At 47.2% G+C, this 24,145-nt stretch overlaps 1 protein-coding gene and 1 pseudogene across 1 annotated transcript; one reads left to right on the forward strand and one right to left on the reverse strand.

Moving 5' to 3' along the window:
* Positions 1-348: 348 nt before the first annotated feature.
* LOC115319982 lies at positions 349-1,173 on the forward strand (annotated as a pseudogene).
* Positions 1,174-14,049: 12,876 nt separating this feature from the next.
* On the reverse strand, positions 14,050-20,956 carry LOC121835136. Its single transcript, XM_042289101.1, has 5 exons — positions 20,078-20,956; positions 17,465-17,638; positions 15,947-16,091; positions 15,115-15,237; positions 14,050-14,181 (listed from the first exon to the last, which is right to left on the reverse strand). The coding sequence occupies exons 1-5, from the start codon at positions 20,152-20,154 to the stop codon at positions 14,137-14,139; spliced, it is 564 nt and encodes a 187-aa protein (XP_042145035.1). The 5' UTR covers positions 20,155-20,956; the 3' UTR covers positions 14,050-14,136.
* Between the last annotated feature and the right edge of the window lie 3,189 nt (positions 20,957-24,145).

Consider the following 24,145-nt stretch of genomic DNA (forward strand, 5'->3'; position numbering starts at 1 on the left):
AGTTGGATCCCGCCGCCTCTGAAGCCTCGGGCGTCGGCTTGTGGTGGCGGGCCACATCGAGTCATGAATCGGGCAAACGTCGCCACCGGACTCGCCCTCAGGCCGCCTGAACCATTCCACTTTGGGAACGCTTCGGAGTGGCCGACGTGGATCGCCGAGTTCGGCGATTTCCGTCACGCAACCGGACTGGTCGCACAGAACGAGGAAACCTAGGTACGAACGCTTCTCTACGTCATGTGTCGCCAGGCTAGGCAAATTTCCAACACCTTCAGGTTATCGGTCGCCGACGCCAAAAAGTACGACACCGTGAAAGCGTGAATCGACGGTCACTTTGTTCAAGTCAGGAACGTAGTACACGAGCCTCCATGTTTTAACAGACGGGAGCAGGGGCCCACTGAAACAGTGAACCAATACGTAACCGTGCTCTATAACATGGCGGACCGATGCGACCACGGGAGCTTACGTGACCGCCTGATTCGTGACCGCTTCGTTCTTGGGCTGCGAGACGAATCACTCTCGGAAGCTCTTCAGTTAGACACTGCGCTCACTCCTTCCGCGCTTGCCAAGGCTCGACAGAAAGAGTCTGTTCAGAGGCAGCAGCAGTTGTTGAGAGAGGCTGAACCGCAAGCGCCTGTCAAGACTGAAGACGCCGACTTCGACGATGTGGCGAAAGGCTCGTGATCTAAGCCTCGCAGCGCTCCGTCTTCTTCGAATGCGAAGCGAACCTCACAAGCAAAACAACCAAGCTCCACGTGCGGTTATTGCGGAGGATTGTATCACGCTCGTTCTGAGTGCCCTGCGCGAGCCGAAAAGTGCGCTCAATGTAAGACCAAGGGTCATTACGCACGTGTCTGCAAGAAGATGCCTGGAGGAGGCTATGCTGGAGGAACCAAAGGCATTTCCTCAGTGGAACAGAATCTAAGACCGGCGGTTTTTTTCGGCGCCGTCGACGAGTTCGGTAGACGTCCAAACGCCAAGTTCGCTACGATAATCGTGAATAACGTTTCACTGAGTGCAAAGATCGACACCGGTGCAGAGGTCTCAGCGGTCTTAGATACATTTTAGGGAATACCGTCTTCTGGAGGAGGAGAAAAACTTTATTCAAAAGCTCAGGTCCGAGCCGTCTTAATCGTCCGCACTGGAGGAGGAATCGTCTTCTATAACTTGGGTTAGGGTTCTTCGTTGCGGAGGGTCTAGGATCTCCCGCACATGAAGAAGTAGGAGAGGCCAGAGCTCGTTTTGTAGGTCAGGAGGAGGAGCGGCCCAATTTACCCAGGAGTAGGGGAGGTGGGCAGGGAAGTTCAGAGGAGTTGGGCGAGTGGGGGAGCTCGTGGCTCTTGGACAGAGCCAGTATGTGTGTTCGTTTGATGGGTATCCCTCGCACACCTGACACGAAGGCTGTCCGGGGCGGCCCTGTATGTAGTGATTGTATTGATCGCAAGGTAGGGAGTTAGTCTGTGCTTGGCGAATGAGGCTGGCGTCTGCTCTGTTGAAGATGGTGGAGGGTGATGAGAGGGTGCACCGCTGGTGCCGAAGCAGCCGGAGATGTTCTCTTCGTTCCTTGTGATTAGAGACGCGAGCCTCTCGGGGGTTGTATGGTTCCGGCCAAGGCTTCGGAGGGCCCGGAGGATTGCTTGCGCGGGCCAGAGCGTGTGCACGCTCATTCTCCGGAATGCCTTGATGGCCCGGAACCCATTCGAGACGAACGTGGAGTTCAGGGTGAGTGGCCATGTAGTCCTGAAGGGTAGTGCCGGTGTGATCTGGCAGGCCTTGACATTCAAATGCTCGCAGCGCCGCCTGGCTATCGGATCTGATTGTGATAGTCGAGGTCGAGTGGTCATGAAGGGTGACCGTCTTCTGGCCTGCGCTCAGCAGAAGAGGTCCTTTCGGGGCCCAGTGGACATGCCTTAAAGGTGTTGGGGAAGGTTGACGCTGTCATGAGGTGGAAGGACAAGTCCACAAGGCAAGAGGTTTACGTCGTGCAACAACTTCGCACTGCCCCCTTCTTCGATTGCCTGCCATACAGAACTTGGGGCTCGTCAAGTTTCTCTGGAGCACCGAACGCCCCGAGAAGCGCTTTGCTTGACTCTTCAACGGCCTTGGGACACTTTTAGAAGAGTACACGATCCGACTAGACCCAGCGTCGGTACCTACTCGCTGAGCGTCGCACTTCGCGTGCCAATTCCTCTGAGAGATGCAGTCGTTCAAGAGCTCATTGACTTCACTCACCTCAACACCTCCGTCCGACGAGAGCGCTATGTCCTTCTATCTGTGGAGGAAACACTTGGCCAGCTGAAGGCGGCGGCAGTGTTTTAGAAGTTGGATGCTAATTCCGGGTTCCATCAAATCCGTCTCTCTCCCTCGTGCCAAAAGCTGACCACATTCATCACCTCGATTGGCCATTTTTGCTTCACACGACTACCTTTTGGGATAACATCAGCTCCGGAATATTTCCAAAAGTGCAAGTCGGAGGTCTTGAGCGGACTGCCCGGAGTGCTCAACCTTATGGATGATGTACTTGTCTTCGGCAAGGACCAAGCTAAGCATGATGCAAATCTGCACAAGACTCTCAAGCGCCTAGAGCAAACTGGGGTCGCCCTCAACAAAGCCAAGTGTGTCTTCAGCACAAGGGAAGTTACCATCCTTGGATGTATTATATCCCGCCACGGTGTTAGACCGGACCCAGCAAAGCTCAAGGCAATCGGAGATCTTCCGGCTTCAGAGGATCCTGCCGGCGTCCGTCGGATTGTTGGAATGGCGAACAATCTGGCAAGGTTTCTTCCGAACTTGGCACATATTACGGCGCCGCTCAGAGACCTCCTTCGAAAAACGTCGGAGTGGACGTGGGGTCCCCCACAAGCAGCCGCTCTGCAAAACGTCAAGGATCTCCTGTGTTCAGATTGTTGCATGACTCACTACAATCCGTCGTATCCCACAATGCTCTCGGCGGATGCGCCTTCACACGGATTAGGAGCAGTCTTGCTTCAGGTCCAGCCCGATGGGAGGGAAAGAGCTGTGGCCTTCGCATCACGGTCCCTTATCCCGGCTGAAACCCGATACGCTCAGGTGGAAAAATAAGCATTGGCTTTGACCTGGGGAGCAGAGCGGTCTCAAGACTTTTTGCGGGGCCTAACATTCCAAACCGATCATCAACCTTTGCTGACGCTCTTGGGAAGGTCGGCACTGGATGTGCTCCCTCCTCGGATCCAGCGCTTCCGCATGCGTCTGATGTGGTTCAGCTACAGGATGCAGTATGTTCTTGGCAAGAGCGTCGCGACGGCTGATACTGTATCAAGGGGTCCGGTGAGTGAGGAGGAGCCAGTGGAGACAGTGACCTGCGCTGAGGTTCAGTCATTCGCTGGTGAAGCAGTGATGGGACTCCGAAGCAGCATTCTGTATCCAGGGCCCGTTTGCTCGAAGCTGGTTAACTAACCGCGGTTAACCGGATTTCCCTACGAGGGGGAATTTTGGGTCACGTGACCGACAGAGTAAGGACGGCGGGGAAACATGGCGGTGCCCCGGTAAGTGAGCGCCGCTCGCTTTGGAACTAATACGTCGTAGTAGCTGCAGTAGCGGGTGCGTTGGTCAGCAATGGATGGTGCAGGAGGCTTTCGCTTTGGCTTACCTCACTTAAAACGCAAAACATGAGCAATGACCTCGCTGCATCTTTTTGATAGACTTTCGACTCTGGCCATTCCTAAGCCTAAATGAACGCGATAGTTGTCGGCATGGCAACGTCTTTGGAAAGTGGATTGCCTTGACTCGATCGGCTGGGTATTGCTAGCACACAAAAGCAGAGAGCGTTCCCATAGACCTTTTTCTAAATTTCAAAAGCACCGAGGTGCATGCTACGAGTGTAGTTACACGCGCTGCACCTGCTGGCGTCTGCAGTAATAACTGTCCTGAAGCAAAAAGCCTAAAACAAATTTTGCCGTGCACGTGCGGTCGTCAAAGATTTATTATGATTTTTTACTTCAAATCTTTTATAAGTGGAAGGCCAGCGCGCGCGGATCGTACAATTACACTTCCAGCGTTCTTCTCGATGTTCGGGTAATTTATTAATAGGTCAATTTTCAGTGGAGCCGAATTACAGGCTTTTCACTTTATGAGGGTGTTATATACAGTTCTTACATGCTGGCCAACCACGCTATCGGTGTACCGCCCGCCTTTCACTGCTCACTTCTTTCTCATCGTTTCTAGGACTCAACTTCGTCGTCCTCTCTTGAACTCGGAAGGAAATTTCAGCGAGGCTTTTCGTTACTTCATACAGCCAAATATTTAGAAAATTTCCAAACAAGGGTTAATTTAGTTTTACCTTGCCGATTATTTGTACCACGAGCAATAAAAATTGTTTCTTAAGCTCAGATGTATTCCGCGCTGCGTCGCAAAAACCAGGCAGCGCGCATTTTTTGGGTCCCCCCATTGCGGGAACCTTTCCACGGAAGCCACGTATATTCGCTACAGCCAGTAGGTGACACCAGCTACCACCCCATAATAAAACACGGAGCTATCGCTCATCCAGCCCTCGTCAAACTTGGCTAGGTACTTGTAGGTACCTAATAGGGAAGGGCGGTTAACTTTTAACCGCGGTTAAAGTTAACCGACTTCGAGCAAACGGGCCCTGGCCCTTTTGGCAGTACAGAGGTGCCTGCATCTGTATCGGTGCCATTGAGCACTGATGCAGAGGAGTATATGTCTCAGCCTAAGGGTGAACGAAGTATACATCTAGTACCACTGTTGGCACACCGCCAGATAGGATCGCTACCGGCGACAGCGGGACACTTCTATAACGTCATCAGGCGCAAATCGAGGAGCGACTTTTTTTGGTACGGTAAACACACTGGTCAGAAACGCGTTCAAGGCATAAAGTTATAACGTACGCTAGAGGTTTAAGAGGCGCTAATGTGCTGCGGCAAGTGGAAGCAGACAGGAACCAGTCGGAAATTGACTTCCGGTAACGCATTTCTATGGGAAAAAGTGAGTGCATTATTTACATGGGCTAGATTATAAGTGCAAATATCATGAATAATTCTTGCGTACATAGGTATATTGAACATTCTCAGTCACGCGTACAAAATATTTAGTCAGCCACTGCGTTTTTATTTTAAATTCTTACCACGAAAAACGGTGCTAAAATCGCTTCGGGCATGTATTTATGTGCACTGTCGGACACTGTCTGACAGTGCCCGACAGTGCCCATAAACACCGACGCGCGAACACGGCGTCGGTGTTTTCCAACATGGGGGATATGCGTGTCAAACGAATGAAGGACATGTGAAAAACCAAAAGAGACGGAAAAAACTACACAGTACAACTGAATCAGTAACTCCTTGTGTACGCAGACGATCACAATAAAAATGAATAAGTACTGCATTATTCTTTCTGCTTATGAATATGTGTGAAGACACTTTTTCTGCGTTCAAAACATCACCCACACGCTCTAAATTTTTGAAAATAGGGAGAAGCAAGAACACAGGTGTCCGAGAAAAGGTACCCGACACAGGAAATATTAAAAAAGACACCTTTCAAAGCTCACGTACTTTATTATTTATCTTTCGAACGTATCTTTAACCGCTCTTAAAGACGCACAACGGTGTCATTTTCATAAAGTGACAGGACGGGCATGTTAGCAATATATAAGCGCCACCGCAATGCTAGCGAACCTTGAACACACTCTACATTGCTTTCGATTGTTATTTTGCTTTGAATCGTCGCTCGTTCTTACATACCTGCCATAGATCAGAGGTGTGGGCCTGAAATATAGCGAAGGTTAATACCCAATTCACAAGGCAGCGTAAAGTCGGTCGGCCAATTCTTATGTCTCTACAGTACCTTTGGCACATGTACCTGTAGTTAAGGGAGCTGGAGATCGTAATCACACGGCGCATAAAAGCCCCGTTTGCTCGGGAGGTCCTGTGTTAAACGGAGCTCGCCAAGCTCCCTTTACTGCTACAAGGAGTTGTTTTGAACCTTCGAACTCAAAATAAAAATGACAGATATATAAATATTTTTCGTTTAATGCATTATACCAAATTGAATATATATAATATATATAAGTAGCAAATTATGAAATGTTTTCGAACACCAATATGTGATGGAATATCACAATAATGATGAACGCATACTCTAGCTAGCAGGTAGCAGGGGGGCTATGTTGCACGTTTTGGACTCCCAGACGACTAGGGAGAAGGAAGTGACGTCAACAACGCTCTTTGGATGTTGATTGATGGAGTCGCTGATGACGCGATGCGTGGTGCTGCTAAGATACGTTCATTCACGCCTACGTCACTTCCTTCTCCCAAGTCGCCTGGGAGTCCAAAATGTGCAACATAGCCCTTTCTGGCGGCACGTGGAAAACGATGTCTGCTACGAACCCGAACATGATGGACCGCTGCGATATATTTTTCGAGGTTCTAGACAAGACGCCCGATTCTCCCGCCCAGGATATTTTATCCTCGTCGTCGTGCATCCCTTTCGATGGCGTGACTCGCGTGACCGTGAGACTCCGACGTGGTTCGTTTCTGCCGGGCACTATTGGGCTACTTCAGTGAGAACTTCGCGGGAAAAATGGAGCTGCTAAACAGAAAAATATTGCCCACCTCGCAACGGAAACTCGTAAACGGAGATGGTTCAGGGTCAATGTGGTCAGACGGGTTGGTCGTTTTAAAACAAGACTAATTTAGGTTCGCCCTTAGACTTAGAGAAAAAAAATTAAGTGCCGCGAAAACGAACACACATTATTTTTAGATTTTAGATGTGATATTTCACACACGATAACAAAAAAACTGCGCGTCAAACCCAGTTCGAGGAATAATTGTTTATCACGTGCTCCTCTCGCGGTTTAGGAGGAATGCATTCGGCATCTACTGAGAGTGCTCCGTTCATTTATCGTGTGATCAAGAACGCCGTTTACTACAGGTACCTTCAGATAAGGGACCTAAGCTAAAGGCACCTTTACGCTGTCGTGTGAATTGGGTATAAGATCGTTCCGTGGTAAAGAAAAAGGCTGTAACTAAAGTAATTACAGTTTCACAATGTTAATTAAGGTACATAATATCCGGTACAACCCAATAAAAGAAGTAATTAATGCTCTTTTCCGTCGAAGAAACAACATGCACGCGCGTTTTCCCATAGGAATGCACAGGAGCACCACAGAAATAGACTGGCTGCTGTCCGCTTCAATTTGCCTCCCGGAAGTTGCATAGGCAATAACGCCAGTTGAACCTCGAGCGCACATTATATAATAACTCTATGGTTCCAACACTTAATACGCAGTGAAACCGGTCGTGACGTCTTTAACATTTTTCAAAATAGCAAAAGTGCGCGTGCATAGCTTTTCTAGGCACTGAAGATGCACGCGAGCGGAGATTCCGAAAATTTCATGTGACGTCACGCAGTCACAAGGAGGTGCTTCGGCAGTACTTTGAAAATGGTTTTCTGCAACCTTCCTGAACCAAATTAAAAACAAAACAAAAAAACAGTTAGTTTACTTTGTGAAGGTGGATTACCAGCGAAGCCGTTTAGCACACGACACAGACGTGGCACAGAATTTTGAACAATTGTACGAACTCATTTATTGTCTTGATCGGTGGTCATCGTGACGAAAGGATACGCACACACATTTATTTGATGTGTTCTCCGCCCCGCGACTTTCGTCGCCTGGTTTGCCGTATGCGCTTGGCGTTTTGTGCACAAACTTCATCGGTGGTGTTTGCCGCCCGCCGCCGCCGCAGACATTCTCGGTGCCGCTCCCGCCGTTGCCCTTGTAGGCGCGTTACTCTTCGGGAGTCCACAATATACGCTGCCTCCCCATTACGATGAGAGAAGTGAAATAGACCTATAGGGAGTATTCACTGGCGGCCATATCGGTGTGCTAAACTGTTGAGCGCGTGCTGCCGCCGAGCTTCCACAGTTCTTCTCCAACATGCATTCCGCACCATCAAGATAGCCGGTTTAGCAGCCTATTAATGAAAGCTCGCTCTGAGCATCCGCTTAAAGAGCACCCACAAATATGGCGTCCGCTGAATACTCCCTATTGCTAAATTATTCAAGCATCAAGGAGAATGCAGAGAATGGTGTTCCACGCCCCGCACCTGCCGGTGTCTGCACCAGTAACTGTTCTGCAGCAAAAGTCTAAAACAAATGGCATCTTGCACGCGCGTTCGTCAAAGTCTTATTTTGGGTATTTACTTCGAATCTTTTATACGTGAAAGGTGTGCGCGTGCGGCAATGCGAGTGTAGAGTTTTTGGTCACGCTCACGGAAAACCCACGGAACCCTCGCCATAAAGAGCTTCGCATTGATAATCTCAATATTCATAAGCCTGAAGGTCAAATAAAAAATAAATTGGGGTTGTGTGTATGTTTATACGGCTCAGAACTTGGTCTGCCTCAACGGGCGACGAGTCTCCCAGCTGTAGATGAGAAATTTTGCCAGTGCAGTACAACCGCTAGCCTGGGGTCTTTAACGTGCACCACGCAGTAGTGATACACGACCGCACGCCGATATACGATGCTCATCCAGATCAAAACGGGCAGGGGTGGGGATGGAACTGAAAATCCTGGAGGCCAAATGAAGACGAGTTAAGTGTTTTTACTCAAATATAGAACCGCTTCAGCTTGCCTTTCACGTAGCGACGCCTCTACTTCTTGTCTTGCCTCAAAAAGATTGTGGCAGTGCGTACCTTTGCTCGAGCTGCCAGCTTTGACTTGTGCTACGGTGGCGTTTTCGTTTCCTTTTTTTTTTCGTTTTTGTTTTGTTAGTTTTCATGCAATCGCGAGCTGCGCACCGGCTGGAACGATCCTGAGCATATGCGAGTTTCAGACGGGCGTAGTTTTACTAACCATTTCCGCCGCCTTCTTAGCTAGGCGCGAGGCCTATGGCGACATCATTTTAATGCGATAGCGTTAAGGAGCTCGTGTCGTAGCCGGCGTCGGTTTCCTTGGAACCGGAAAATCCTGGTTGGTCGATAGGGTCATGACGTCACAGTCACATGACCTCGCACTGGAATTCCAAACAGCACACGACACTCACTTTAAGCGGGACGTCACGCGCGGAAGGAAAGGGATTAAAACATGACATGTAATGCGAATTAAAGGTCGCCGCATGTTTCAAATGATTTCACTTTATAATGTAATTATTATCTTCGAAGGAAAAATTTGAAGAATTTTAGGTGGAGGCGGGATACGAACCCGCGACCTTTCGGTTGCGAGCCAGACACAGAGATAAATCTGTCCACTTCAGATTTTTGACGGATGCAGAAACAGTCGTCTACATGACGCGCAAATATTTTGGGCGCTGCGGCAAGTGACTACAGGGTCTCGTCCTCAACGGGTTCCATGCACAGGTTAGCCGTGGTCACGGAGACGGAAGCGCCCATGGCGGTTCCGCTGGCCTGGATTAACTACTCCCTTAAAATTAAACTAAAAACTCAAATATTCGTCGACGGATTCATTGTTGACAAGCGCATACATTGAAGCGAGGCAGTACTCCTTCCTAATGCGTGAGCTGGGGAAGGCTGACGGTTTTTGGGTACCGCAGATGTATCACAGTGAAAAGACCGAAAGCTTTCGAAGGAAAGGAGGTACACATAGTCCGCTATATTTTCGAATTTTCGTTTTACCGAAGAGTAGGCGTTTGAGTTTGTACCCTCTTCCTTTTGGTCCACTAAAGAATATGCGACGTAATATTTCATTAAAAAATTTTTTATACCAGGCAAAAATTAATTTTATGGCCCATTTAGTTCACTATTATGATCAAAGACTTATGAGTAAAAAATTAGGAAAAATACGGGAACCGGAAATGTGCAGGGGGTACCCAATAAATGGGAAAGCTTAGTTTCTTTCCAAACAAAACAAGGGAATAGCGTGGTTCAGCGTAACTACAGTTTCGGGTGCCTGTGTATACACCCTTTCCTCGAGGGCGCGGCCACCTTGAACTTCGTCACTTCTGGTCTGCGGTGAAACATCGTTCTTGTCTCTCCACGTCCCTGGAAGGTGTGTACGAAAAATCTGTGATGATCACATATTCTTTTTTTGCCCCACCTATATTTTCTCGCATACTCCAGGTTGAAACGTTTTGTTATTTTTTCGTCCCGCATACCACGTGACTGAGAATGACGTACAGGAAGCAGAAAACGTTTATATATGGTATTAGGATAGTATCTGGAGAAACGGTGGCGAGCATAAAATCCAAGGGCAGAGAATAAAAGTAATCCTGTTTCGTGCACAGTTTGTACAGTGGTTAGTTAGTGTTAAGATAACAAAATACGGTTTATAGCTCGCCGGAACAGCAGCACTTGCCAAGCCCCTCGTAGCCCCATCGTCCTTCTCTTCTTCTGGCTCTATGCCAGCGAGTCCCTTCACGTGCGGCTACCGCCCTAGTCTCCTGCAGCTCCATTGTTACAACTGTCACACTCCTCCCCCTCAACTCACAGTGTCAATCAAGGAGAGTACCGTGTCGGAGGTCTGCGCTGTCTAGTTGAACGTCTCAAAGTGTCATTTCTCACAGGTTCCGCCTGCACATCCTGTCCTGAGCGTTCCCGCACCGCACTCGGAGTCTGTATATCGGCTCTAGACACACAAGAACCACCCATGTCACGCACACGCTCACTAGGTAGGTTTACCACACTGCCTAATGGTGTCTGCCTAGCTACGCTGTCTTCGGGCCGCATGAAAGTTTGTTGTCCAAGAGGCATGTTCACTACACTCTCCAATGGTGGCTGCACATCCAAGGTGTTTTGTGGTGGGACTGGTGTTCGTTGCCTCAGGTGATCCCGTGGCGATTCCAGGTGCCGCCCTCTTCCAGCATCACTCGTGCCGACGATGCACTGGTGGGATGCTCAGCTATCGCAGGGACCCAACGATCTCCTGGTCTGAAATTTCGAGCCCAGACATGATCACCAGGCTGCAGTAATCCGTCTCTTCTTGCAGATTTGTCCGCTCGCTCCTTCTGCTGTAGCTGCTTGAACCCTACTCTGACTCGGAGATCTGGGTGCAGCAGGTAAAAGGGAGTTTTTAGGCGTCGCCCCATCAACAACTCTGCTGGTGTTCGTCCGGTCAGCAGATGTGGCGTCGTTCTGTAATTAAAAAGAATTCTTGGAATCTTGACTTCGAAACGTCCTGGTTTAGCTTTCTTTAGCTTTTCTTTTATCGTTTGTACCACCCTCTCTGCAGCGCCTTTTGAGGCAGGGTGATACGGTGGAATAGTGATAGCACGAACTCCATTTCTTGCCAGGAATTCTTTGAATTCCGCACTGACGAACGCCAGGCCGTTATCACTGACGACCACATCAGGTAGGCCGTGTGTGGCAGAGGTTGATCTCAAGCACTTCACTGTGACTTTAGCCGATGGTGAGGGCACCCGGTGCACTTCCATCCACTTGGAGAATGCATCAACTAGCACCAAGAAATAGATGCCCTGAAACGGCCCTCCAAAGTCAACATGCAGACGTGACCATGCATTTTCCGGGAATGGCCATCCTCGTCGCCAGTTGTTAAGATAACAAAATATGGTTTACAGCTCGCCGGAACAGCAGCACCTGCCAAGCCCCTCGTAGCCCCGTCGTCCTTCTCTTCTTCTGGCTCTATGCCAGCTAGTTCCTTCACGTGCGGCTACCGCCCTAGTCACCTGCAGCTCCCTTGTTACAACTGTCACAGTTAGTTAGCACCAATGGGTTCCGGAGTCTGTGCAGTTGGATGAGAAATTTTGCCAGTGCAGTTCCACTCCTGGCTAGGATCTTTAACATGCACCGCGCTATAGTGATTACAGGAACGTACGCCAGCAGGATGCTCATCCAGACCAAAACGGGCAGAAGTAAGGTTCAAAGTTGGAACCCATGATCCCCGAGTTTTTTATTGCCAGCTTTCGCTTCGCGTACTCCGAGCTGCGGTGCCCTGAGGCACTCGGTCAACGATCCCCCAGAGCACAGAGGGATGATGGAGCCAATTTCAAGTAAAAAAAAAAAAAAAAAAAAAAAGACTTTTAGCGTAGCTATTCCTCTGTTGTATTAGTGATTAATAATGGATTAAATACATTCATTTTAAGCACCCGGGGTACGAATGCGCAGGAGTAGTTTAGTGTCTGGTGTGGTAACTTCTGGAATGCCGTCGTATCATTTAGTAGAGCCTATACACTCACTTTCTAAAAGTAAGCTTCTCCGCAGTGTTACGTTTAGTGCGGTGAAGCGCCCTTGCTTTGACTGTTTTTTTGTAAAAAAAAAAAAAATAGATTAATGACGTTTTGTTTTAGTATCACCTAGAAAGACGAGACGTCAAATATTACGACGCAGTTCTCTCTAAATGTTTCTTAAACTGTCCGGCAAAATTTGTAACTGGCCAAGTTGCCGAAATTGGCTGACTCGAGCGGGCGAATTTGAGGCGCAGCCAACAGCGCAGTCAAGGCTACGGCGTGGGCGAAGCCAACATTGAGCTAAACGTCATCACCATTGCCCCCTTCTGCTTGTTTCACTTCTCCGGGCAAGAGTAACGGGTGGCGTCAGCAACGTTTCCCCTCGGCGCTGACCGCTGTCCACGTGATTGGCGTAACGCGCCTGCACAGAGCGCTGCTCGGGAGCCTTCCGGCCGCCCCGCCGTGGTCCCTACGTTACCGGAGTCTCCCGTGTCGCAACTGCCGTCGTCGTCTCACCGTTTGTGATTATTAGGGAGTTTTCGTAGACCGCTTTCTTCCTTCAGCTAAGCCCTCCGCAACGAAGAAGTTGCTGCTGCGCCTGCGCGCCGATGGCCTTGGCTGTAGAGTTCCGGGTATCGTAGCAAGTTCCGGAGAGCGTAGCGGGACGCCGAAAACTATCTACGAAAACTTCCTATTGTCTCTCGAAGTTTCGTCCGTACTACGGACACTACGTGCCCAAACTTATGCCGCAGCTGTGCAGACGTCGTCGAATGTCGTAGACACCAAAACATGGTGAAGAGAGCGGTGCAGACGACACTTGCGCCTGGCACGCGCCCGCCCCAATCCCACCCGTCGATGCGTAGAGGATCACGTGACATATTGCACCACGTGATGACCATGTTCTTGGCGGCCTGAGGCCAATGTTGTCGGACGAAGCCGAAGTTTTGTTTTTCGATTTCTGCTCTGTTTAAAATTAGATTTAAAATATATATATCCCATTTTTCGCGAAGCAAAGGACGTAGTGTCTTTTATTAGGTCGTTTTATTGCGAAATCTCGCCTTATCCCGAAATCTTTGGAATTGAGCGGAGTTGCCGTTTAACTTTCGTGCGCTCTACGAACTGCGTCTCAACAAAAATATTATCGCACCCATAACAGTTATCGAGGGGGGGGGGGGGATATGATTATAACACTAATCCGAGAAGCAAGCCGTCAATTTGCTCAGAGTCGTTAATTTTATAACAACTCTTATAGCAATTAATAACGGGAACGTGCTGCCGGACTCACTGGTAGAGCTTCCTAATGTTTAATCCTTTTTTATTGAAATCATGCTATTGTATTCTGTTTGGACTTTTTACTTTGTTCGACCCGTGCTTGCTGTCGATCGTGTTCTTACGCTATTGTAGTAAATATTGGCATGTTTCTCCTGTATGATTCGTTATTTTTTTTGTTTCGTGTTCTGCTATATGTTCACTGCTGTGCAATTATTTCCGTCTGACTACTGTAATGCCCACCGGGCGATGTAGGTAACAAATAAATAACTAAATAAATAAATAGATAAATAAAGAGTTCGGTCCCGCTCGACAAGGCGTCAACTATCCCTAAACTATAAAATGAATGAATATAATCTAACATCGTTAGACGCATCAAAATCAATTGGGGACTAGGTGACTGAATATCTAGACGGTGATTTAAAAGGCGCAAATGACTTCGAAAAGAAGACTGGGACAGGACAGAGCGCTTTTTGCCTCTGTCCGCTTCTCCTCTTCTATGTCATTTGCATTTTTTAAATCACCGTTTAGATCGTTAGACGCAGCTGACTTTATAAAAACAGAAAATGGGAAGTAGATATAACCTGACTAAAAAACAAAATATACGTTCAGCTTCTGTAGCTGGTTGTGCACCAAATACGCAAAGACAAAGTAAAACAGAAGCCTCTGGGGTTTATTTGCAGGCGAAGGAAGGATAGTTTTTCTTGGACGAGGACGATGCGTATCGTATTATTGGTTTTCAACTCGAAGGCGGCGTTCGGGTACACACGCCTTGCAAACATGTCTGTTGGTTGAGAATAAAGCATCAATTGTAAGAAATATGAAACTTGGCATGTCATGAAAGATGAAAATATCGAAAAACAAAAACTCAAAATATGGAAGTACAAAAAAATAAACAAAAAACTTGACATTGGCGAGTTTAAATCATGAAGTAAAGCGAGAGAACGGGCATTTGCAATGTTTAAACCTAATGTCTCATAGAGACAATATTTCAGAAAACATCGGTCGAACCTTTCATGCAAAGATTATTTGACTCGAGAGACACATGTAACATTGGTCACTGCTAAGTCTGTTAAGACTCTGAAGTTTCTGTTAAAATTACCTACAAGATAATAGCTATTTCTAAATTTTTATGAAAGGCGAACAGCGCGAACATAAACGAGGGACGAGTAGAACAGGTAACGACAGACACGACCCTCTCGTTACTTTTAGTCCCTCTGTTATTTTCGCGCTGTTCCCCTCTCATGATGTCAAACCAACTCGTCACACTTTATGCGTTGTTGCTCTAAATGTTTTTTTTTTATGTCAAGGCGAAAAAAATTAAAAGTAATATAATTGCGACATCTGGTCTTACAAAAGCGAAAGAAAGAAAAAAAAAAGAGAAAAAGGAGAAAAATAAAATGAGAGAAAGATACTAAGAGAGAGAAAAAAATAATTGAGTATTTTTATTATAAAAAATGGCTTATCCCGGGCAAAAAAGTTTGCATTCCAACTGTAAGATTTGATTCAGTCAAGTCTTTGACTCTTTTTTTTAGAAAAAAAAGTATTAGCTATAGCTACACTGTCATTACGACAGTGTAGCTATAGCTAATACTTTTTTGCGTAGTAGTACGACAGATGCGGTGTCGTACTACGTGAAGCTGATTTTCGCGAGTCTTAGGATTTAGCGCCCCTTGCAGTAGCCTGTGCTTAATAAAATAAACGACGTCATACTCACTGCCTTATCAGAACGAGGAAGACCGTCTGGAGCAGGATGTGTGTAAGTGTAAAACAGCTGATTCAACTGAAGTGGCGTCTGGCACTGTATCTTACAGGTAACAAGAATTTCCGATTTCTGTGGCTGAGTAAAAAACGAGGTAAAAGGTTATTTCGAACATAATTCTTTAAAAATGTGCTCAACATACATTTAAAATAAAGATAGGCATCGCGCACGGAAATTGAGGTTGGTACCCAGTGTCCCTAAACTGTTGATATCGATTGCAGATGATTACGCCATTAAAGGAAAGGTTTTGGGAATTAAAGTTTTTATAACAAAAACTACAACATTTATACGACAAATAGATAATATTTGTAACTACCTTTCGCTCTATCCGTTGACACATGGACGATCTATCTATCTGTAGATGATTGAACAATCGATTCGTTTATACGTATATGAATACATGAGTGATCACATTGTCGATTTGTGAATTGATTTATTGACAAATCTACAAATCAAATCCCATCTGTATATTTGAAACTAAATCTCTAAAGTTTAGGTTTGGCGTGTTAAAGCAGCGAAAGACATCTCGGAAGCCCCATGGAGAAACTGAGGGTTATTTTAGTTGCGGGCTTAAGTTGAGCCAGTTTGTGCACTAGTAGGACAGCGTCAGTTTGAACTTTGGAGACTGCGTGAACGTAGATTTTATTGAAAATTGCCTTCTCATCAAGACTTCCGGAACGTTGATATTTAGTTTCCACCCCGTTTTGTTCGGGCGCATATTGTGCAACAAAATTAAACAGTATTTACAAATAACAACAACAACAAGACACGAGTAAAAGAAACTCACGGATAGGTAAAAAATCCCGACTATTCCCGGGTGCATTAGTCGACAGTAGTCTTTCTCATCGAAGGCACTTCCGGGCAAGCGTCCAGGCAATTGCGTCAGGTAATCGACAGAAAAATGCTCCTCGATGCAAACTGCCGTTTTAAAGCTGCACCAAAACAAATGAAAAAGCATTAACATTTAATTTTCGATCGCGGGATCATTGTTAAGACGAATGCACAGCTCAAGTGGTGACCAAGCGATCCACGTGGCAATCCATGCATAATGGGAGGCGAGGAAAACGTTGAAGCAAGGAACTGCGGTTCTTTTTAAGGCTGGTGTTTGGGACTTTTTCACGCAAGATGTTAGGAAGTTTTAGAATATGGTGTACAAGTTTGTACGCTATTTGCGCACCTCGTGCATATTTTTACCCCAAGATTCACTTCATGTTTCTGTTTTCCCCTAACCTTAACCATAGCCTCCTTTCTACTCACAATGCCTGGCAGTTCGACGACGGAGCCATAGTGTGCCCGGTCGCAGATTTGGAGTGCGAGGATCTGGTAGCACAGAGCATCAAAAAGGCATTTCTCGGGGAACCTGGGCTTTAGCGCACATGTTTTGCAGCGGCGAGTACCCGAAACACACTTGTTCGCTCGGGAGAAGCGCGTTTCGTCGTCTCGCCGCAGCGGGGCGCCAGTCACGTGGTTCTCCTTGCATTCGTTATCTTCCGCTCCACCTTTTCCACTTCGGAAGCCTCTTTGCGTGGCGATCTGCCAGGCTTTGTCAGTATATAGAAGGGCGCAAAAGTGCAAAAGGAAAGGGGAAATCATGATCGCTTCGCTGTAGCCGCTATTTTGTTATAACCGACTTCGGTTATAACGAAGTGCAAAAGGGAACAGGAAATCGTGATCGCTTCGCTGTAGCCGCTATTTTGTTATTACCGACTTCGTTATAACCGGTTTCGACAGTATACGCTATGGTGCGAGTCTCGTGTGGTAGCATGTGCACGCAGTTTGTACTAAAGGGGGGGGGGATGGGGCGGATCGGACCGCATTGGATGTGGAAAAACGATTCCCTAAAACTTTCTACTATCTGTGGTATGTTACTTTCTTGTATGATGGTCCTGTCGCAACGGTCATACAAAAACTTTCTGCAGGCATGTTCCCAGCCCACATACTGTATGTATGAAGTTTACATGCTTCGAATCTGCTCGAGGCGTGCCCACCGATAATGCTGTCATCATGTCTCAAGCAAACACCATGCATCTTTGTATAACGCACGAGAAACGCGACTTGTGGTTTCCACGCATTTTGCGACAGCTGCGTTCGCAACCGCAGAAATGACAGAAACTACCGGAATGCGCCGGAACCGTCATGAGTTCCGCATTCCTCACAAATCGACACTCCGCTCGCCTCGCGTTCCACGTTGTGTACGACGAACACTGGTCCCTGTGACTTTGATTCGCTGTCCTTTCGGTTGCTGCGAACGGAACCGGCACAGATGCGTGAACCGGCCTTAAAAGGAGTGCTGCTTTGCTTTCACCTAAGAGTGACTCGGATTTGGTCTTGAGCGCAGGGCGAGAACCGTGAAAACCGTGGTCCTTTGTCCACGTAACTCATCATGTACCCGTCCTCCCAGCCGCAGCCCAGCCTCTGTGCCCCGGGATGCCCCGGGATGTTTGCCGCTGGACCCATGCCGTCGTGAACAACTCCGAGCCTGTAATGTTTGTTAATAAAATAATAATAAAAAAATGAACTGCGTTGGTTGTAAATTTATGACTTCTCCTTTTCGGTAGTCACATGCAGTGTCTTTGACTTTATATCAAATATATTTATTGTTTTTAAAGACGGTGGTAACAGTTACATGAACGGCGTTTTGGAGTGTATTTAAGAGGCTTGGCGGCCACTAATGGGGGGTAAACAGAACCATTCTAAAAAGTGGGCACCTTTTAGGATGTTCTACGCCAATTATGCGAGTCAGCCTTTGTTTAGACCCGGATTCCGAGCACGTATCGGACACGAAGGTAGCCACAGCGGTCGGCGTGAACTCGGCTCAGCTCCTATTGGACAGGAGTGTGACGGCAGGTCCAATCATGTGCTTCGCTCACATCCAATCATGTGCTTCGTGCTTACGAAATGGCCGCCGCCAAGGTTGCTTCCTGTGAGTTTACTCTCCCGCATAGCACTTGGGAAAAACCAATTGCTCTAATGGGACCTTACAATAAATGACGATATCACGAGACTAAATATGTGTTTAGGCCTAAAAAAATGAAAGACGTTTATAATACCCTGCAACGCCGGATTAGAGTGCAGCTCTTGAGGAGGAGGAGGGAAGGGTACTAGGAGAGGATGTACCCATCCTCCCTCCTCCTCATGTCCTCATCCTCCCTGCTACTCTTCCGCCCCCCTCCCTCCTCTTTCTCTTCCTCATTCTCCCCCTCTCTCATCCTCCTTTCCTCCTCCTCCTTCACCTCCTCCTCATCTTTCGAGCTCCTCCCCTCCCCCTCTTCCCTCCTCCACTTCTGCTCCCTCTCCTCCTCCCACTCCCCTCCCCTTCTCCCCCCGCGTGTTGCATCATCATGGGAAATGTCCCATAATGCACTGCGCGGGACCCTTGTGACGTCACACGTGACGTCACGAGGGTTCCGCGTGGTGCATTATGGGACATTTCCCATGATGCACCGCCCACTTACGCCGACGCCGACGGCGACGGCGACGGCGACGCCGCTCAAGCCGGAAACGGGCGCCTAAGAGCTGCGCTCTAAAAATACATCTCCGCTGTGAGGGTGAGCATAATGTAGGCACGTAGTCCGTCATGCTCAATATCAGAGGTCAAACTGTTAGACCAACTCAACACTCCGACGTCACGCCACTACGGTGGCGCTGCTGACGGCACTGCGCATGTGCAGTGTCGAATTTGATTTCTGCGGACGAGCAGCGACCACACCCGGTGTAGGCTAACGGAGGCTTGTTCATGAACAGTGTGTTGGTCGATGGATGGAAACATATTTTCAATCCCGTCGTTAGCTGAACTTGTTCCCTGGAATGCAGGAATTGGGTCTTACAAGTGCGGTGCGGGAAAACAGACGCATCACACGCAGACGCATCACATTAGTTAACATTGAATGTTAACTAAAATTTCTAAGTTATCTTTTTGATTGATGGTTAGATATATTATGTTGCAATCTTAGTATCAAAGATAGTCATTACAAAAAAGTCTAAATCAGTAAGAACATTTTCCGGAAAGGCATTTTTACTGGTATTCATCAATTTGTTTTTTTTTTTGCGTTTTTTGTTACCCGATTCCTAACACGACTCAAAAAAGAACACCGGAAGTCCTGCCCACAGAGATGATTAGAGGAGTGAGGTTCATCATTGCGACTTAGTCATTTGGACTAATTTCAGTTCACGGGGAAAAGAAATAACCTACTCAGATTTATTTTAACCAGGTTGCTTGAACAAACAGCAACAAAAAATGAAAGACGTTTACAACACCCTGTAACGCCGAATTAGAGCGCAGCTCTTGAGGAGGAGGAGGGAAGGGTGTTGAAGGGAGGGTATAGCCCTCCTCCCTCCTCCCCATCCTCCCTGCTACCCCTCCCCTCCTCCTTCCTCTCCTCCTCATCCCTCCTCCTCTTCTCCTCCCCCTCGTCACCTCCCCCTCCTCCTCCTACCCGCGCGTTGCATCATGGGAAATGTCCCACAACGCATCACGCGGTTGCGCCGACGGCGACGGCGAGGCCGCTGAAGCCGGAAAGAAGCGCCTAAGAGCTGTGCTCTAAAAAAAAACATGAGCCATCCCACTCTGCAAAGGTGGATGACCAGCGAAACTGTTTAGCACACGACCGAGACGTGACACAGAATTTTGAACAAAGGTACGAATACATTTATTGTTTTGATCGTTGGTCATCGTGACGAAAGGTACGTACACACATGGCGAGAGCTATCGCCGCCCCGAGGAGCCGGAGGGAACTAGACACGCGTGACGGGACCGCCACGCGGCAGAGGGAAAAGGAACTAGGCACCGAAGTGCTTGGAACGACGACAAAGAGAGGGCGGTGCGAACCTTCTCTGCGTTTTTTTCAACGCACACAAAAAAAAAAAATCCACAGAACCCTAGCCATAAACAGCTTCGCCGTAAAAATAGAATACTCACAAATGGGCTGCTTCGTGAGCTGTAACATGAACTCCCTTGTATGTGCCCGCTGTGTCCTCTACGATGCCGACGTTCATGACTCCACATATTTCTCCAGTGTAAGCCAAACCTTTGTAGGGCGAGACATTAAGCGGTGCAGGTTTATCTCCAAAGAACACCGGGGACTACCTATAACTTGCTCTGTTTTGTAATTAACATGATCTACGGTTCCGAGAAAGATCTCGAAGGTATGGACACCGACGTCCTAAGAATCGAAGGACGTGGCTTAATAGCTTCCCGCCTCGTGACTGTTTCTCCGACGTTTTGAACGTATAATGATACAATCTGAATGACTAAAAGGCGATAATGAGATGCTCAGGAGCATCTCATTATGTTAAGTTATCCGTGATTCTTAAGTTATTCGTATCTCTTAGGTTATCTGTAACTACCAGTGAGTTTGGTGAAATTCTTTGAGGAAACAGTTCTTCCCTTAAAGGGCACCATGAAATAATTTGGGAACTTATTCCTCCTTAACTTTAATCAAATACCATGTAAGCCAATACTGGCAACTCCTACGGAGAGCGGGCGAAAAGTGATCGTAGCGCCCCTGGCGAGCACGGAGTTTCCGCTAGCAGACGAATTTTCCACATTGCATTGGTTTTGCCTATCTTTTTGCGAGGTGAGCAACGGGAAAAGAATTGTAACGGGTGTTTGCTGCTTTGAATGTCAAAAAATAGGTGTCACCTCATAAGGAAACGACATTTTCTTCACGTGGGAAAGACGTTACAGCTTGTACGGTGCAATTTTCGGGCTCTCCTGAAGAAAACACTCTGTCGGAACTTATGTAAGCCAGGCAAAACAATAATGTACCTTCGCCCTGTTTCTCGAAAGAGAGCAATGTACAAAACTTTCGAAACATAGCTACGTTTTAACTTTACTCTTCTTATAAATAATTTAGTTTTGTTTTTGCCATTCCCATTTGCCATGAATGTATTGCTTAAAACCGTTTTGTCGGATAGGCGTGCTGGCTGATTCCGTTAAGATCGTCTTCAGATGCCGAAGCAAAATGCAATTTCGAACCATGTACATTACAGCGATGTTAGTATGCTCTGGAACAAGTCGGTTTGTGCACATGCAAATCTGACGGCGTTACTGAAACCAATGAAAGCGGAGTTACAAGGAAAGCAAACTTCTCGCGCGTTCAAAAAAAGAAAAAAAGTGGAGAGTGTCGTAGCGCAAAAAAGGCGATTTCGGTCACGTTATATACGGTGCACAAATTGCGATTGTTAGCGGCAGGAGGACTAACGTATTCGGCGCCTTCTAGGATCATAGGCAACCACCCGTTGTACGGTAGTGCTACTTGTATATATCAAAGTCGGCTTCCTTTTTATGTTTGAGGCGAGGCTACGCCGCCGCGTTCTTTCTTCCTCCTGCTTTTATGCTTTTTTTATTTTTTTCTTTAATTTTTTTGACGTTCGAACTGTCGCGTATTTTACTTTGCCTTGTTTTGCTTAGTTTTTACTTTCTTTCGCTTGGGCGCTCAGTAACGCCGGTTCGTCTACTACTCTATGCCCAGACATCTTGAGGGCCGTCTGCAACTTTGTTGTTATTGTTGTTGTTTCTTTTCACTCTCGTCTGCGACAACCTCCTCTTTTCGCCTTCGATTGAGTTTATAATCGTAAACCTTCACATGTGGTTTTTGATGCTTAACAAATATATTAAAACCTGTAAGCTCGTTTTAAATTTCTATTCGGATTTTACTTGAGTACGACGGCACGTCTGCTATGAATCATCGTTTGTTGATCAACTGGTCGGTTTCGGGCATACACCAGCACATACTTGGAGATGGCAGGCATGCCACGTGAAGCCTAGTATTGCAGAAACAAGTTTTTGTGATGTGGTGTAGAATCCTTCTTCCGTTTTCGGAAGACCGAACAAACGTTAGTAATTTAGTTACTTCAAAAATAAACTGGAAGAGCTACTCAAGCCTGGCTTCAATATCGCCACTGACGCCTCAACAGACGATTATGACAACTCTACAGAGATTGTGGGGAACTTCACGGACCAAATACAAGATGCGCAACTGAACACTCAGTCCTTTGTAGCCGGGTGGGCAGCCAGTCAGATCTTTCATCCTGCTTGCTAAGTCCAACTGCAATCAGAAACATAGAACACATCGCAAAACATTTTGTTGAAGAAGGAGAAATAATCGAATGCGGAATTGACACCACCTTACGACTTAGCCCGTCAGCCAGCCGGTACCATCAGCCGTGCCTTCGACACACATTGCACTGATATATTTCAGCAACCAAGGGTTCAGCTCAAGGCGGCCTCTCATCGACACTCGAAACAAAGGCACGGTGTGCAAGGACTGCCTGGACATGTAAGTCAACAAGTACTGGAATGTACTTTTGAGCTGCTTCTTCAAGCGAGCAAACAAACAACCCGCCAAGGTCACTGGGAAATGAAATGCGAAAGCAAAAATGTCACACACTGCTAACACGTAGCGCGATTGCAGCGTGTGACTCTTATTTTCCGAGCAGTGTGAGTTGTACTACGTTATTACTTTCCTCTGTTTTGTTTTAGTTATTACCAAAGCCGCGAAAGCAAATAAAAAACGTGTAACGGGCAGCTAAAGAAACAAAAACAAAAAAAGAACAAAAACAGTGAATCTTATTTTTTAATAGTTTTTTCGTGTTGCTTCCGCTTTGTTTGTTTTGGACTCAACACCGATGGCGACCACCGCTTGCTCATTTTCAATGCTCCTACCGATGCCTCGCGCGATCGTCGTCGTTGGAGGAGGTCTTTGCTGGGTGATTTGAACCATTGTATCGCCTGCTAACTTCTTTGTTTCATTAGCCGCTGTTCACGTCTGTTCCCCATTTTTTTTAAAATTTTGTTCTGGTATGGGGACCCCATCTTTCCTGCAAAGTTCGGAAAGCGTTTGCGCGGACTGTTTTCTTGTTACTTTTCGTTTTTGTTATGCTACAGAGGCTGGTCCATTTGCCCTGGAAATATTAAAATGTTGTTTGCGGACTTTTTAATGATCACCTATTCAAGTAAGGAATTGTGACAACGCAGTCTGTAACAGATAAACAGTAACCTTTTACGACGTAGTTCGAGTAGCTAAACGCATTTTTTCCTCTTCCCAGATGCGCTTCAAACGCGTGTGATCCCCTGGCCCTGAGTTGTGTTTGAAACCGCTTAATGAACTGTTCTATGTTTGTTTCTGCGCGCGTTATTATTTGATTGCCGTTGCAGTTGCGATTAGTGGATTCTGCTTTGCAAGCGGACCGATTTTCCATTGCGTTGTCTGCTTCCGTACACTCCGATTCCGCTAGAGGCGCCACTGTCACGTTCGCCACCGCGCCCATGGGTTTTCGGAGGAGTTTCTAATATTGGCGAAGCTCTATAGTATTTGCTTTAATCCTCAACTAAAAAAAAAAATGAAAGACGTTTGACAAGTCTCTGTAATTCTAAATTAGGGCGCAGCTCTTGAGGAGGAAAAGTGGAGGGTACATTTTGTATGTCTGTACCCTCCCATCCTCCTTCCCTACCCTCCTACTTATCGCCTCCTCCTCTGCTCCTCATCATCCCCTCCTTTCCCTCCCCATCCTCCTCCTCTCTCCTCCTCCTACACTCCTCCCCTTCTCCCCTCCTTCGTACCCTCCCCTCCTCCTCCTGCTAACCCTCCCTTCCTCTTCCCTCCTACCCTCCCCTCCTCGCACAGTTTCCCCACTAAATTTAGCTGGAAAATCGACACGTGACCTCAACACCGATTCAATTTCCCCGCTAAATTTAGCGAGGAATATCGTGTCACGTCACCCATGAACACATTAAGTTTCTCTGCTAGATTTAGTGCAAAACTTGACGTCACGTGACCTCAACACCAATTCACTTTCCCGCTAAATTTAGCGGGGCGGCTACATCGACCGCGACGGCGACGGCCGACGGCGACGCCACTATACTCAGAAACGGGTGCTTAAGAGCTGCGCCCTTAACCGAAATGAGAAATCACGTGGTCGTGACGTAGTATTTTACTGGAATGCGAATGAGTCCACGCTACCACCGTGCTTTTCAAGCTCAACG

The sequence above is a fragment of the Ixodes scapularis genome, unplaced genomic scaffold (assembly GCF_016920785.2).
Source record: "Ixodes scapularis isolate PalLabHiFi unplaced genomic scaffold, ASM1692078v2 PGA_scaffold11__112_contigs__length_91849675, whole genome shotgun sequence".
Classification (NCBI taxonomy): Eukaryota; Metazoa; Arthropoda; class Arachnida; order Ixodida; family Ixodidae; genus Ixodes; species Ixodes scapularis.

Bases quoted from the DNA above. Each gene is read 5' to 3' on its own strand.
- LOC121835136 (XM_042289101.1), bottom strand. From the start codon at position 20,154: ATGAACGTCGGCATCGTAGAGGACACAGCGGGCACATACAAGGGAGTT. The intron at 17,639-20,077 runs GTGAGTATTCTA...CAAACATTACAG, and splicing joins GCTCACGAAGCAGCCCATTT to GCTCGGAGTTGTTCACGACG. The intron at 14,182-15,114 runs GTGAGTATGACG...CTCAACCAACAG, and splicing joins TTCCTCGTTCTGATAAGGCA to ACATGTTTGCAAGGCGTGTG.